Source organism: Bubalus bubalis, chromosome 23 (genome assembly GCF_019923935.1).
Source record: "Bubalus bubalis isolate 160015118507 breed Murrah chromosome 23, NDDB_SH_1, whole genome shotgun sequence".
NCBI classification, from domain to species: domain Eukaryota; kingdom Metazoa; phylum Chordata; class Mammalia; order Artiodactyla; family Bovidae; genus Bubalus; species Bubalus bubalis.
In genome coordinates this window covers 51,318,972-51,333,518 of record NC_059179.1, presented here as the reverse complement: position 1 = coordinate 51,333,518, position 14,547 = coordinate 51,318,972, and the positions used below count along the sequence as shown (strand labels likewise).

At 65.3% G+C, this 14,547-nt stretch overlaps 1 protein-coding gene across 1 annotated transcript; it reads left to right on the top strand.

Moving 5' to 3' along the window:
- Positions 1-12,095: 12,095 nt before the first annotated feature.
- On the top strand, positions 12,096-13,523 carry NKX6-2 (NK6 homeobox 2). Its single transcript, XM_025274237.3, has 3 exons — positions 12,096-12,579; positions 12,667-12,839; positions 13,070-13,523. Exons 1-3 carry the CDS (start codon positions 12,174-12,176, stop codon positions 13,325-13,327), a joined length of 837 nt encoding a protein of 278 aa, XP_025130022.1. The 5' UTR covers positions 12,096-12,173; the 3' UTR covers positions 13,328-13,523.
- The last annotated feature ends 1,024 nt before the right edge of the window (positions 13,524-14,547 follow it).

Genomic DNA, 14,547 nt, shown 5'->3' with positions numbered 1-14,547 from the left:
GCTGTTGGCTAATGGCCGGGACGGAGCTGATGGGGAGCTCTTAAATTCTCTCATTACAGATTTTAATTCTGTGACACACAGCGAGAGGTGGCAGCAGGACAATAAGGTGGAGCTTCCTTGGCCCAGAGCCCTGGGGTCGGGGCGCCCCACACCCTCCCTGTTCTTCTGGGCACCTGCTCTGAGCCAAGCTCTGGGGTAGGGGTTCTGGGGGCAAACAGTCCGGGGGGACCAGGGGCCTCCCTGCCTGAGCCCCAGGACCCCCGCACCCGGCAACCATGCTCTGACAGGTTGCTCAGCTCTCGGGCTCAGAACCGCCTCTGGAAGAAGCTGCGGCTGGAGCCCCCAGACTCAGGGATGCCGGGGGCCAGCATCTCGGGGGCAGTTTGGGTGGAATTTCCTTGACCATTGAGTTGACCATCTTTTCATGTATCTCGTGGCAGCTTGGGTCTCCTGTTCTCTGCCTCAAAGGCCAGGAATAAAGCCGGCAGGCAGGGACCCTGTGGGGACTCTGCTGGAACACCTGGTGAGGTGGACATGGGGGGCCCAGGCATCTATCCTCCACAGGGCCAAGTGGCTGTTCTACAGAGGACTTTTGGTTTACTGTTACATTTAAGTGAAAGTGAAAGTCACTCAGTCGTGTCCAACTCTTTGCGGCCCCATGGACCACACAGTCCAAGGAATTCTACAGGCCAGGATACTAGAGTGGGTTGCCATGTGCTTCTCCAGGGGATCTTCCCGACCCAGGGATCAAACCCAGGTCTCCCACGTTGCAGGTGGATTCTTCACCAGCTGAGCCATGTAAGTCATGCATACTATCTGGTGGAGGACACTGGAGGCGGGCGGGGGGGCTGCCGTCCAGAGGATCTTGGGGGGCCAGCTCCAAGGATCTGCGGGGCCAGCAAGAGCCCCTCCCCAGGGAGGCGCAGGCCTCTCGGGGGGCAGCTGTACTGGACGGGCCCGGCTCTGGGCAGGGGCTGGCTCAGTGGGGACAGTCCCCAGGCAGGCAGTGGAGGCGGGGCATGGAGGGGGACAAGCTTGGGGAGGGGGACGTGTCTGACCGCCGCCACTGCAGCCAGGGACCATGTCAGGATGGCATCCGTGTGGACGTCCGTAGTGATGGAAGCTGTCACACCTGACCCCTGACCCTGGGAGTGACGGGGCAGTGACAGGTGATGGGGACAAGTTTCAGGAGCCGGGACAAGTGAGGAGAGCTTGGTGTGGCCACAGGTGCGGCCGTCTGCTGAGGGCTGGCATCCTGGAGCAGGCTGCCCTCCGAAGGCTCCCACCCTGGCTGCCTATCCTCCCTCCAGCCGCTCAAAACAGGCTAGTTTGGATTTTCCCGAAAACAGTGCAGACATCATCCTTAGCGCCGAAATCTCAGCATTTAAGTAAAAGGGGGAAGAAGATTTGTCTGCAGCCTGAACCACCTTCTGCTGGCCTGGCTGTGGCCTCCAAGCCCCAGGGCTCTCGGGCCTCAGCATCTGAGGTCCCTGACCAGCCAGGTGTCCCGGCCACAGGGTCAGTATTACAAAGCTACCAATCACCCCCTGACTTGCTGGCTCTGGAGCCAGTTTGGATATGCAGTGAGACATTAAGATAAAAACAAACGATATTAAAAAAAAATACACACAGAAACGATCTTGCCCAGACTTAGGGCTCCGATCAGCTGGAGGACAGCAGCCTGGTCCTGACCAGAGCTGCCCCAGGCAGGGCATGGAGGGGCCAGATCCGGGGGGCTGTCCTCCTCCCACGCACCCCCGTCATGCCCCCTTGCAGCCTTCTTGCCCTGCAGCCCACGATCAGGGTGCTTCCATGCCTGCCCCTCGTGGCCTTCAGCCTGCCTCTCTAGCCGACTCTGCAGTCCCCTGGAGGAGGCTTGTAGCCGCTCACATGGCACCCCCCACTGCTGGCCGGAGCTCCGCCGCTGGCCCGCAGGTCCTCCCCAGCTTCTCCAGGCACGAGCAGTAACCGAGGAGGCTGTCCTGCAGCAGGGACCAGCCCCGAGTCCTGGCACGCTCCGCGGACCCCAGGCAGGCCTCGCGGTGAATGTCCCGCATGGGGGTAGCCGGGTGGAGACTCAGGAGGGCCCCAGCCGAGAGCGGAGAGGCTCCTGAATGAGCCCGGGGCTGCGGCCCAGCAGGTCTGGGGCCCTCGGGTCCAGTCAAGGGGGCTTGCTCAGAGGACCCGCACGTCACGAGCACCCCACGGTCAGAACCACCTCGCCTGCTGACCGCACCGCGCAGCCGCCCCTGGGGCTCCAGCGTCCTCTGCCTGTGTCGCTAGTTTTGCTCACAGACCCGCAGTCAACAGGGCGGGAAAAGACGGTTCTCGAGCTCAAACAGACGCAGGCCGGCCTCATCCTTCCTGACCAACAGCCAGTCAGCTCCCAGGATGTGGACCTTTGATGTTTGAGTTAATAAAAGGAATCATATACACAGGAAACACGGGGAAGAAGTGAACACTGGACACTGCAAGAAGGAAGGAAGGCACCATATGCCCCCTCCCTCCTCCGCAGGCCCCGCCCCTCCTCCAAGTCCCTCCCCTTCCCCCACAGGCTCCGCCCCTCCTCCAAGTCCCTCCCCTTCCCCCACAGGCTCCGCCCCTCCTCCAAGTCCCTCCCACTTCTCAAGCTCCACTCCCTCCCAAGTCCCTCCCCTTCCTCCATAGGCTCCGCCCCTCCCCCAAGTCCCTCCTACTTCTCCACAGGCCCCACCCCTCCCCAAGTCCCTCCCACTTCTCAGGCTCCACTCCCTCCACCAAGTCCCTCCCCTCCTCCACAGGCTCCGCCCCTCTCCCACGTCCCTCCCACTTCTCAGGCTCCACCCCATCCTCCAAGTCCCTCCCTCTCCTCCACAGGTTCTGCCCCTCCAAGTCCCTTCTGCTTCTCTGCAGGCTCCGCCCCTCCTCCAAGTCCCTCCCCCTCCTCTGCAGGCTCCTCCCCTCCCCCACAAGCTCTTCCCTTCCCCCAAACCTCTTCCTCCTCCCCAGGCCACACCCCTTACCCGGGCTCCTCCTCCTCTCACAGGCTGTTCCCCCTCCCGCGCAGGCTCCTCCCCAGGGCAGGGTTTGGTGCCGTGGCTGCTTATGAGATTTTTCTCTGGATAAGTGTCCATATATTTAACGATGAAATGACAATCTATTTAATGAAATGATGGCACATTTTCCCCAAGTGCTATTATATTAGAAATGCTGTCAGAGTAGGCGGCCCCATCGTGCTCGTTTTCGTGGATGTGTCACACTTCACACACAGCCCCGGCCCGGGTTGCTGTTCTCCCAGGAGACAAGCAGTCTGTTTACTTCGGTGAAACTATTGACCCCTGCTTTGTGAATAATGTGCGGTCGCTCCTGTAACTTGGTCGTGTCTCTGTTTTCAGAGCAGAGAATTCAATATATTTACTAGATCCCAGCACTGATCATTTAGCCCTCCAGTCCCCGCATCTGACTCGGGCCATCATGGACGAGGAGGGTGAGTTAAGGTTCACGACCACAATTTGGTTTCTTTTTGCTTCTTTGTGCATTTCTGTCACTTTTTAACTCTTAAGGACTTTGGTGCCAGGTTTGTCCTCAGAACAGCTTGTAGCTTCCACTGTTCCCAACTGTGGCTCTGAGTTGGACCTCAGAGGCCTTACAGTCTGGCCACACACGTCTGTAGGTCACCTGCAGACTGCCTGGTTGGCAGGGACGCCCCCAGCTTCCTCACCTGGACCTCGCAGGTCTCCATGTTGTGTCCTGGCCAGAGGAAGACTAAACAAGCAGAAAAGCAGACCACAGGTGAGAAGGGAGGCAGGACACGGCCCGCCAGGGAACGGAAGACCAGCGGCACTGCTGGAACCACGCCCGTCGGCAGGATGAACTCGAGAACCTCCAGATCTGCTCAGGGGCCCAGAGGGACTCACCCCAACACGGTCACCAGGTTTGCACACGCACCCCGCCTTCCTCCCAGTACAATTGCTAAAGGTGGAAAATTGGGAAAACCCAAGGCGCTGGCATATAGACTGTGGGACACCCACAAAACTTTTTGCGATCCTGGGTCCTACCCAGAGGTGCCATGCGGGTGCCGGGACACAGGTGGGGTGGGCAGAGGGGCCTGGACTGGAAAGCATGTGAGTTAGTTCTGGGTGGGGGTCTTACACAGAGAGACCGCCCACTTGTGGCGTCTTTCGTACACTGGGTGCTTAGGGGTCGTGTCCCCGGGGACCGGGGTAGTGCCAGCCCCGCAGGTGCTCAGGCTGCGGTAGTGCGGGAGAGTCAAGGGTTTAGCGGAAAGGAGGCCGGTCACGCTGCGGGGTGGGCGCTGAGCCGTGGCAGATGGCTCCTGTCTTCATCGAGTTCAGTGTTTCACAACTGGTGTCTGTCACCCTCATGACCAGAAGAAAAGCTCTGTTTGAGACAAAATTGCTTTCCACCCAGGTTTTTGTCAACTGTCATTTCTCCAAAGATGGAGGAACGCCGCCCTGGCCTGAGGCCATCAAAGACGCCTTGACAGCAGAACCAGGATCCAAATTCTGCCGTCAGTCCGCCTCCACCGCGGACGGAGCCCACGGGGCCCAGGGAGCACCCAGCCTGCGCCCCGCGAGCCTCGCACCCTCCTTTGTGCACGGGAGCCCCCCCGTGTGCCTGGGACACCTGCTATATGTCTGGGACCCCCCGCGTGTGCAGGACTCCCCCTGTGTGCCTCGGATCCCCTCCCCCATGAGCCCAGGACACCCCCTGTGTGCCCGGGACCCCCATGGGCAAGGCAGGAGGAACTCTGGCTGGGAAGGTGGATTAACTTCCTGAGGTGAATTAAATTAGGCACAACCTCTTGGGACCCTTTGTAGGAAGAGGCAACCAGGCTGTGGAACGCAAGCTCACGGGTCCCGCAGACCAAACTCCGTAATGATGTCACAGGCCACCAGCCCCTGGGGGTGCCCGCACCCCTACCCCGTGGCATAGGGGTTTGGTGGCTTGGCAGCTGCACAGCTTTGAAGCCCTTAGGGGGCTTGGGGCAGACAAGCCTCTGGGCCCAGCTCACTGCCTCCCCAGCCCTGTGAGACCCATTTCCCAGACAGGGGTTGGCCAGGCAGTGGGCAGCCTGGGCTGGGGATCGGAAGCCCCCCAGGCATTGCAGGAGGCATGGGGTGCTCTTTGCCTCACATGGCAGACACGTTCCTCAAAGTCGGGAGACTGCTGTCCCCATTTAGGAGCCTAGAGGAGAGGTGCCAGCCTGCGGCAGACACCAGCCCTGACCTGTATGCCTGTGGAGAGGCTTTCCTCCCACCCAGGACCCCTGCCTGCCGCCCCCTCACCCCAGAACGGGGCGGGGACCTCAATGTGCTTCCCTGAAACCCTTCCTGGTCCAGCCAGCCGCCCAGTGACCCTTTAAAAGTGTGAATAGTTTCCCATCAGTGGCAGCTCTTCCCCTGGAGATGACCCCCGCCTTCTGGGATGGTCCTTGGGGTGGCCCCGCCCCAGCTTCCACCCTCTCATGGGTCTCCCGGAAGCAGGCCCTGCCCCAAGTAGCCGTTGGGCGCCCTCAGTGACTGTGCAGGGGTCACCCTGTCAATAACGCCAACGTACATTTGTCGGGCTCCGTCGTTAACTGGCCTCCTGTCTGCCGCCTCCACCCCAAGAGGCATTTTAATAAAGACCTGGGGATACATGGACGCTCCGGCCTGAGCGCCAGACCCCGCCCGCGGCGGGAGCAGGAGATAGCATCACTGCAGCCCCTGCCTCGGCCAACGACCGCGGCGGGGCCCAGGCGTGGGGGTGACTCTGGTCACAGCACAGCTGGACCCTCACCTGCCAGCAAGCCCCCACGGCGTCCAGAGCAGCCTGGAGAGCAGCCAGAAGCCCTTCCGGAAGCGTCCACTTGGCCAGCACTGTCCGAGCCATCCTGGGAGCACAGCGAACAGGCTGGAGCCGATGCCCTAACACAAATCTTGTGCTCGGCGCCCAATTAGCGCATTTGGCACGCGGTCAGACCCCCGGGAGAGCAGCCCCGGAGAGAGATCATTACGCGACTGCGCGTCTGGTGCGGGGGTCCGGGGCGGGGGGGCCTGGGATGAGCTTGGGGCTGATTTATGGCCGCCCTGTCTTTGTCCTTCCCTGAAGGAGACACGAGTCTTGGGACCCCGAGGAGCGCTTCTGAGGCGCCATGCGGCTGCACCTCCTCCTCGGGGCTCCTTTGCCTGGCTCTCGTTTTCACAGGCATGGGGTGGGGAGTGATTTCCAGCTCATGTCAGAACATTCGGGGTGCGTGCCCCAGCTGGACCCCTCCAGGGAGGGAGTGGGAGCCGCACTCCTGGGGGCTGGAGCCCCCACCTGGGCCCAGCCTGGATGTGGCTGCGAGGGACTGGGGGCCACAGGTCTCCAACAAGAGCCGAGCACCACCCAGAAGCAGAAAGCAGAGCAAAATGGCAACCCCAGAAAGGTGCCGGAACTGGGGGGCCCGCGGGCCTGGAGGTGGACGGGGGAGGTTGAGGGGCAGGTTTGTCCATGCCTTTGGCCTGGACCAGACCCGCATGGGCGGTTCCCTCCTGAGCCCCCAATACTCGGCCGGTGAGGCGTTCATCCAGCCATTCCTTCACTCGAGCTCTTAGCAGCCTGGGCCCCTGGTGGATCAGAGCCTGTCCTGGACCAAGAACCTTGCAGGACCTTGGAAATGAGGAGGTGACCCAGCCTTGGTGCCCGTTGGACGTTCACGTGGAAAGTGTGAGGGGGTGGGTAGCTGACCTGGGAGCCGGGCCCCGGGGAGGGAGGAAGCCCACGTGGGCGGGGCCGCGGGGGTGTGGCCAGCGCCGCCCACGTACAGGGGCGGAGAGGCTGAGGCCGGGCCCGCCCATCAGATGGGGCCACCCTGCTGAGCCCAGGTGCACAGGTCAAGGAGACTGCAAGGTGCCACCCTCTTAAGAAGCTGCCTGAGAAGAGCCTGAAAACAACTGGGCCTACGTCAGTGGAGGGTGGACGTCTGTTCATACGTGGGCACCTCCCAGCAAGCACGAGAGGCCTGAGGCCATGTGCCCCCAGGAGGGAGTGACCCAGAGTTGTGAGGTCAGGTGACCGTGCGGCCCTGCACAGCCGCAGGTCCTGGGAGGCCACGTGGTCACAGCCGCCCTGTTTCTGTTGGACGGGCGAACAGTCTCAACCTGGCGACTGGGTGCTTCTTTCAGAAGGAAGGTGAGGCCCCACAAAGCATGGTGAGAGAGGCGGGGGTTTGCAGACAAGAAGGAATAGTGAGGTGTTCTGTGCACTGATCTGGGGATGTTCCTACGTGTATCAAGACGCATAACTTTGAAAGAAGTACAGGAGCTGGAGAAGGGGAACTGGGGCGCGGGGAGGGGCTCTGCAGGGGGGAGAGGCCCACCTGTCCCTGGCTGGGGGCGGGGCTTCAGCCCAGAGAAGCCGGAGCCTCGCAGCGCAAGGGGGAGGGGTGGGAGCTCCTCGCAGGTCCGGGAGCCCTGGCCGTTGTCCAGGCCGCCTCCTGCCAGGAAGGGGCGGGTAGCCCGGGCCCCTCGGCCTTTGCTCCCTGGTCTCTGCCGCTTCCTTTACAGACCTGCTGGGCCCCTCCCACCTGCCAAGGGTCTTGCCAGCATCTTCCCAGGGAAGGTGCTTGGCTCAAAGCCCCGTTCAGAGACCCCCCCACACGCCCATGGTGTCTGACACCTGAGTATAGGGATCTCCCTGGGGGAGCCCAGGCTTTGGGAAAACCCTCTGAAGCCTGGAACTGGGTTCATGTTCGTTTCTTGACTCTGTAGCACTTAGCCACCTGGGTGCCCCAGCCATGAGGGGCCCTTGCAGCCAGGTGCCCACTTGACGGCAGGTGCATCAGTGCGGAGGGGCTCAGAGCGGACCAAGCAGAGTGAGCCTCAGGACGAGGAGAGCCAGCGGACGGTAGTCCGGGGAGTGGTGGAGGGCAGGGCGGCAGCAAAGGGACCGGTGTGGGGTCAGAGGGGAGGGGGCCGCTGGGGCCTGGGTCTGAGGCTCACTGGTCATCTCATGGGGATTAGACCCAAGCGGAGTATGGGGGGCAGGACTGGGCTACAAGCAGCGGGGAGAGGGTGGGTCGGGTCGGCGCCCCACTGGGCCTCCTCTCGTGGCCCCCGTCCCCCCCGCCCAGGGCCAGGCGCACCCTCAGCCCGCAGTGACCCTTCAGGCAGTCACCCTGCGGGTGGCGCTGGGGGTCAGCGGAGCGGAGCGGGCAGGGGTTCCGCCAGCTGCCTTTCCGGGGTCGGCCAGGCGAGGGCACCAGCGGGACAGGCCCGGATGTTTGCGGGGAGGATTGGGGTTTGCGCCCATCCAGCTCCCTTCAGCGTCTGCAGAACCTGGGAGCCCCTCCAGCAGCACAGGCGCCCATCAGGCGGCCTGTCCGGCTCCAGGGCCCCGGGGGCCACGCCTCCACCCCGACATCCCTGCGCCCCCAGCTGGCAGGCACTTAGTTCTCTTGACCCACCAACCCCTGGTGAGCAGCCCCCTGACTCCGCCCCCAGGTGCAGTCTCCTCCTCTTGCTCCCGGAGGTCGAGGACTGGTCCCACGTGGGAGGACAAAGCCAGGGTCCTTTGCCCTTTGCAGGGAGCCATCGAAGGGGCGTGCTTGGGGCAAGGGGCAGCTCCACGACTTAGCAGCCCCTCAAAATGAAAAATCTTCATCCGTTTGCCAACTCCAGAGCTATCTGCGTGGTTGGAGACGGGATCCAAGCTCCTTCCAGAGACAAACCTCTTTCCTTCCCTCCGTCCCCCGGCCCCACGCCTGCCAGGCTCCGACCCAGTCCTGGCTAGGACACCGGCTGGTCCTGGCTGGCCCTCCTGAGGGACCACCTTCCCTGACCTCCATCTGCCCAGCGATCATTGGTCCCGCCGTTCCTCTGCTGCACGGACTTGCGGGGTTTTGTTTATTGTTGAAGAAGAGGGCGGCAGAGGATGAGATGGTTAGATGGCATCACCCACTCAATGGACATGAATCTGAACAGCTGCGGGAGACCGTGGGGGATAGGGGAGCCGAGCCTGCTGCAGCCCATGGGGCCGCAAAGAGCCCGACGACTTGGCGACTGAACAACACCCAGTCGTGCCCGCCGGGGTGCAGGGTGGCGCTCGCTGTTCACGTGGCTCTCCCCGACCGCGCCTGACAGGGAGCATGACCCGATAAATAAACGTGACTAAGTCAAGATCTCTGCCAAACCGCGAGCTCCGCGCTTGCCCGCGACGTCAAAGTGAGAGCGCGGCGAGGCGCACCGCAGCCTTCCATGGCGGGGCTTCTCCTTCGGCACCAGGCGGGGGCATTGGCGGACCCATCCGTTCCGGCGGAATCGGCTCGGGCGGCGCGACCCGAGGCGCTCCTTCCCCGCAGGATCCTCCCTCCCCTGGCCGACCCGGGGCGGGGAGGTGTTTCCTTCGGTCCTACCCGGGAGGGCGGCTGCCGGGAGCGCCGGAGGAGAAGGTGGGGCGGGGGGCGGGGGCCAGGCGCCAAGCGGAGGCATGCAGCCCCGGAGTGCCCGGAGATGGCGGGCCGACAGGTGGAACAGGTTGAGCCTACACACCCGGAACTGGGGCGCTGGGGTCGGGGATGGCGGTGGGGGTTGTCCTGTGCCACCGCGTCCGGAAGGGTAGGCGGGCGGGCGTCTGGGGCTTGGGAACCCCCCCGCGCGGGGCGGGACAGGGCCCGTGGACAGGGCACCGAGACACCCTCCGCCAGACAGCATGGAGAAGCATGGAGAAGCAGCTGCTCTCACACCGCTCTCGGCGCCCCCAACCCACTCTGGCCCCTCCAAATGGCACTCCGGCCCCCCATCCCGCACCCACGGCACCCAGCTCCCTGGAGAGCCAAGCACAGCCCCACTCGCGACCCCAAGAGTTCCGGCCGCAGCCCAGGGAGGGCCCCGGGGCGCAAGCTCCCCCGGGATGCAGGGGAGCGGGTCGGCACCGTTTCCTCGGAGGGAAGGAGGATGCAGAGGCCTGAGCCTGGGGGCTCGAGGAGCAGAGCGCGGCGCCCAGAGCGGCAGTGTTCCTCCTGCCACCGAACCAAGGTCTCAGGGAGGATAATGCGCCCTGTCGACCGTCCGGGCGCGCCACGCCTGGCTCGCCAAGAGGACTTCAGGCGCAGCAATCCAGAACCTGCTCCCCCCGGCAGAGTCGGGAGAAGGGGCCCGGCCCGCCCCTGACGTGGCCCCGCCCCAGTCCCTCTGGTCCCTCCCCCAAGTCCTAACCTCCCTCCCTGATCTGAGGCTTGGGAGGCCTGGCCGCCGCCTTCCAGGAGCCCAGAGGGGCCCAAACCCGGCAGAAAAGGATACGCGGCTGCGCTCTCTCACATACGCTGTGCCCGAGGTAAGGGGCGCAAGCCAGGCCCGGGGCGGATCTCAGGGCTCAGCCGCCATAGTGAGCGCGGAGAAGCTCGGTTTCCGGGGTCTGGCTCGGCTGGTGTGGATCGCCTGAGGGGCAGCCGCACCCGGATCCCGCGAGTGCGGCCCGGCCAAGCAAGCGGGAAGAGAGAAACTCCCTTGCGCACGAGCTTCACCGCACACGAGGCCGACCGGTATTACGCGCGGTGGCGCGCCGCCCGGGACAGCACGGGGCGCGGGAGTCACCCAACGCCCGCCCAGGCCCGGCGGCCAGTGGCTTTCTTAGAGGCGATCTGGCGTAGGGACTCGCAGCACCACACCCGTAGAACTGCCCAAAACGAAAATGGACCCCTGGAGATCTCGGTACCAGGGGACGCTGGGTTCCTGCCCAGAGCCGAGAAGGCCGCTGTCGTTTGTGCGACCGAAATCCTGGCGGCCCGGGTGAAACGGGAAAGTCGTTGTTAACCAGCCGCACCAGGCCCTAGAAAGGCCGGCTGGCAGACACCGCAACCCGCCCCCCACCTCCGACGAATCGGCGGCCGTCTGTTGGTACGCGTTCCCGTCACGTTCCCAACGGGCAGCTAATAATAGTAATAATCATCACTTAATAATATGTGACACCACCCAAGAGAACCAAGGAGGCAACGTCCACGATTGTACTCGGCGCCTGTTTGGCGCCTGCTCTCCGCAGTTTACTGCGATCTTATTTGAACCCCCGCACAACCATCTACGAGGTGGGAGGAGTTCTCACCCCGAGGACGACACCACGCGCCCGGCATGCCAGTCAAAAGACCGCGCTTCTGCCCGCGGCCCCGCACGCCCCGTGACCCGGACTCAGTCTGCCAGGGTCCCCGACCCCAGGCTCCGGCCGCGCTTCGCGAGGGAGCGACTGCGCGTAAGGTCCCGCGCGGCGTCCAGACCCGAGCTCCGGGTTCAGGTTGCCTCCCAGGAATGAGGTGCCACCGCGCGACCGGGAAATGACCCAGCCCGGCCGAGTACAGCCCCGCGGGCCGGGAGTGAACGGGGACCCGGTCCCATACCCACCACACGCGACCCGGCGGCCCCGGGACAGGCCTCGCCGAGGCGCCAGGCACTGGGTTGGGGAAACAGAGCGGATTCTCGCGGGCCAAGTCTAATCTTCGGCCCGTGGACGCTGACATTCCGCTTCTCGCGCCCTCTGCATCCCGGAGCAGGAGGTTCTCGGAAATGTTCTCGGTCCTCCCTCAAACCTGGGCCCGCGACCCCGGGAGTGCCTGCTGGCTCCCCGCGCCCTCCCGCCAGCGCCTCTGCACCGAACAGGGCGCACCGCGTGTGCCGAGTGGATCCTCAAATCTGCATTCTCTCGGTGATAAAATATGCTCTCGTATTTTTTCCTGATTTCCCATTAAAACCTTTGCCTAACTAAACTCCCATCCAACGGGATTTATTTCGTCCCCCAGGAGATAAATCAGGGGGCAAATTTACGGCCCGGGAGGGACCCGCCGCGCTAATGGGCGCTTCATGGAGTGCGCGGCGGGGGCGCGCGGACGGCGGGCGCTGGCCAATGGCCGGGCCGCGGGCGCCCACAGCCAATCAGCGCGCGCGCCGCGCCGGGGCCCCGCGGTTATCAGCGCGTCCGGCCCGCGCGGCGCCGCTCCGACCGGCCCCGGGGCTGCCGCTGCCGCCGCCGCCGCCTCCCGGAACGCCCCCGCCGCCGCCTGCCCTGCGCCGGAGCCGCCACCCGCCCTCGCGCCCGCCCTCCGCGCCGTCGGCGCCCTCGCCCGGCGCCCGCCCGGGCCGCTCGCAAACTTCCCGGGCCGGCGGGCGGCGGCGGCGGCGGCGGGGCCCGGATGGGCGTCCGGGCCGGCGGCGGCGGCGCCCATGGACGCTAACCGCCCGGGCGCGTTCGTGCTGAGCAGCGCCCCGCTGGCCGCGCTGCACAACATGGCCGAGATGAAGACGTCGCTGTTCCCATATGCGTTGCAGGGCCCGGCCGGCTTCAAGGCGCCCGCGCTGGGGGGCCTGGGCGCGCAGCTGCCCCTTGGCACCCCGCACGGCATCAGCGACATCCTGGGGCGGCCGGTGGGCGCAGCGGGTGGCGGCCTCCTGGGCGGCCTGCCCCGGCTCAACGGGCTGGCCTCGTCGGCTGGCGTCTACTTCGGGCCCGCGGCCGCCGTTGCGCGCGGCTATCCCAAGCCCCTGGCGGAGCTTCCCGGGCGCCCGCCCATCTTCTGGCCCGGAGTGGTGCAGGGCTCGCCCTGGAGGGACCCCCGCCTGGCCGGCCCGGGTAAGTGGCCCGTGCGCGGGTTCGGCGTGGGGCTGCGGGCGGGCGCGGGCGGGACCGCCGGCCGCACTCACCGAGGCCCCTCTGCAGCCCAGGCCGGCGGGGTCCTGGACAAGGACGGCAAGAAGAAGCACTCGCGGCCGACCTTCTCGGGCCAGCAGATCTTCGCGCTGGAGAAGACTTTCGAGCAGACGAAGTACCTGGCGGGGCCCGAGCGCGCGCGCCTCGCCTACTCCCTGGGCATGACCGAGAGCCAGGTCAAGGTGAGGCGGCGCCGCGCGGCGCTCGCTTGGCCGCAGCCCGCTCGCTCCCCCGCGTCCTGCGAAAGGCGCGTGAGCGGCCACGCCGCGGCCGGGGCCGGGGCAGAGGGGCAGTCTGGGGCGGCCCTCGGCGTCCGCGAAGGCGGCAGCGTCTGGCCCGGGCCGCCGAGGGGCCGTGCTGCCGCCGGCGGGTGCTCCGAGGGGCCCCGCGTGATGGGCGCCCTCCACCCCAGGTATGGTTCCAGAACCGCCGGACCAAGTGGCGCAAGCGGCACGCGGCGGAGATGGCGTCGGCCAAAAAGAAGCAGGACTCGGACGCCGAGAAGCTGAAGGTGGGCGGCTCGGACGCGGAGGACGACGACGACGAGTACAACCGGCCCCTGGACCCCAACTCGGACGACGAGAAGATCACGCGGCTGCTCAAGAAGCACAGAGCCCCGAACTTGGCGCTGGTCAGCCCGTGCGGCGGCGGCGCGGGGGACGCCTCCTGAGGGCGCGGGGCCGGGCCGGACAACCAGGGTACGGACGCGGGCCGGCGCCCTCGCCAGCCGCCCGCGCCGCAGTGTGTATATATATTTTTACAGAGTAAGTTATACGGCGACCCGGCTCGGGCTCGGCGTCGGGGCCACCGCCGCCCCGCGTCCCGGTGGGATCACTTTGTATAATCAATAAATTATTTAACACGTCCCCGTCGGAGCCACGGCTCCCTAGGCCCTTCGCCTGTTTCTTCCCATTCGGAAAGCCGCGGGCGAGGCGGCGGCGCGGCCTCCGCTCCTGCCGGGGACGCCTTGCCGGGCCGCTGTCCAGTGTCCAAGCCCGCGGGGCCCGCGCCGTCGGCTGGAAGGGCGCCTGGGGCTGGAAGGGCCGGGCTCGGCGGTGGGCCCAACGGAGGCCGGGTGCCCCGCGTCCCGGGCGCCCGGGCGGCAGCAGCTCGCAGGAGCGAGGGCGCCGAGAGGACCGGCGCGGGGAAGGCGTCCCGGCCCGGCGGGCAGTCCGCTGAGGGAAGGGGCGGCCCGGGCCGGGAGCCGCGAGGAGCCGGATTCGGGGACTCGGCGGGCTGGAGCGGAGCCGACGGCGCGGGGCGGAGCAGGGAGCAGGTAGGGCCTCTTGTTTTCCGGCCACCCCGGGGCTAGGGCCCTCCTTTCGCCGCTGCGGTGGATGAGGTTTGGGCAGGTTTAAACACATTCCCGGTGCCCGCCCCACCTGCGCGGTAGCTGTGGGTGGGTGGGTCGGTGGGTGGGTGTTGGGGTCGGTGAAGGGCGCCGCTGGGCCCCGGCTCCTGCCCACCTGCTCTGCTCTGATTATGTAGATTCAACCCGCCCAGCCTTAGTAGCTGCAGACTTCGGAAGTCGCGCTAAACTTAACATTGGGTGAAATAAATCAGGTTTTAAACTCATCAGCACCATAGCTGATCCGCTGCTATTATTTAGATTTTTTTATGGGTAGAAAGTGCGACTTAATTCAAAGGACTACAAAGAGAAGTCCACAGTAATTTTGCCAGCAGCTCGAAGTTCTCTGGGGGCCCAGGGGTTTGCAGCGGAAGCATGTCTGGCGGCCCCTTGAGGTCCATCCCCTTGCCCGGCAGCTCGGCCTGCACCCCAGGGTGCCCCACCAGCCAGACCCCGCCTCCACCCCAGGCCCCACCGCGGAGAGGCAGGGAAGCCCTCCTCTCTGGCCTGTTCTTTACCCCCACCTCAGAGGCGAGGATTCT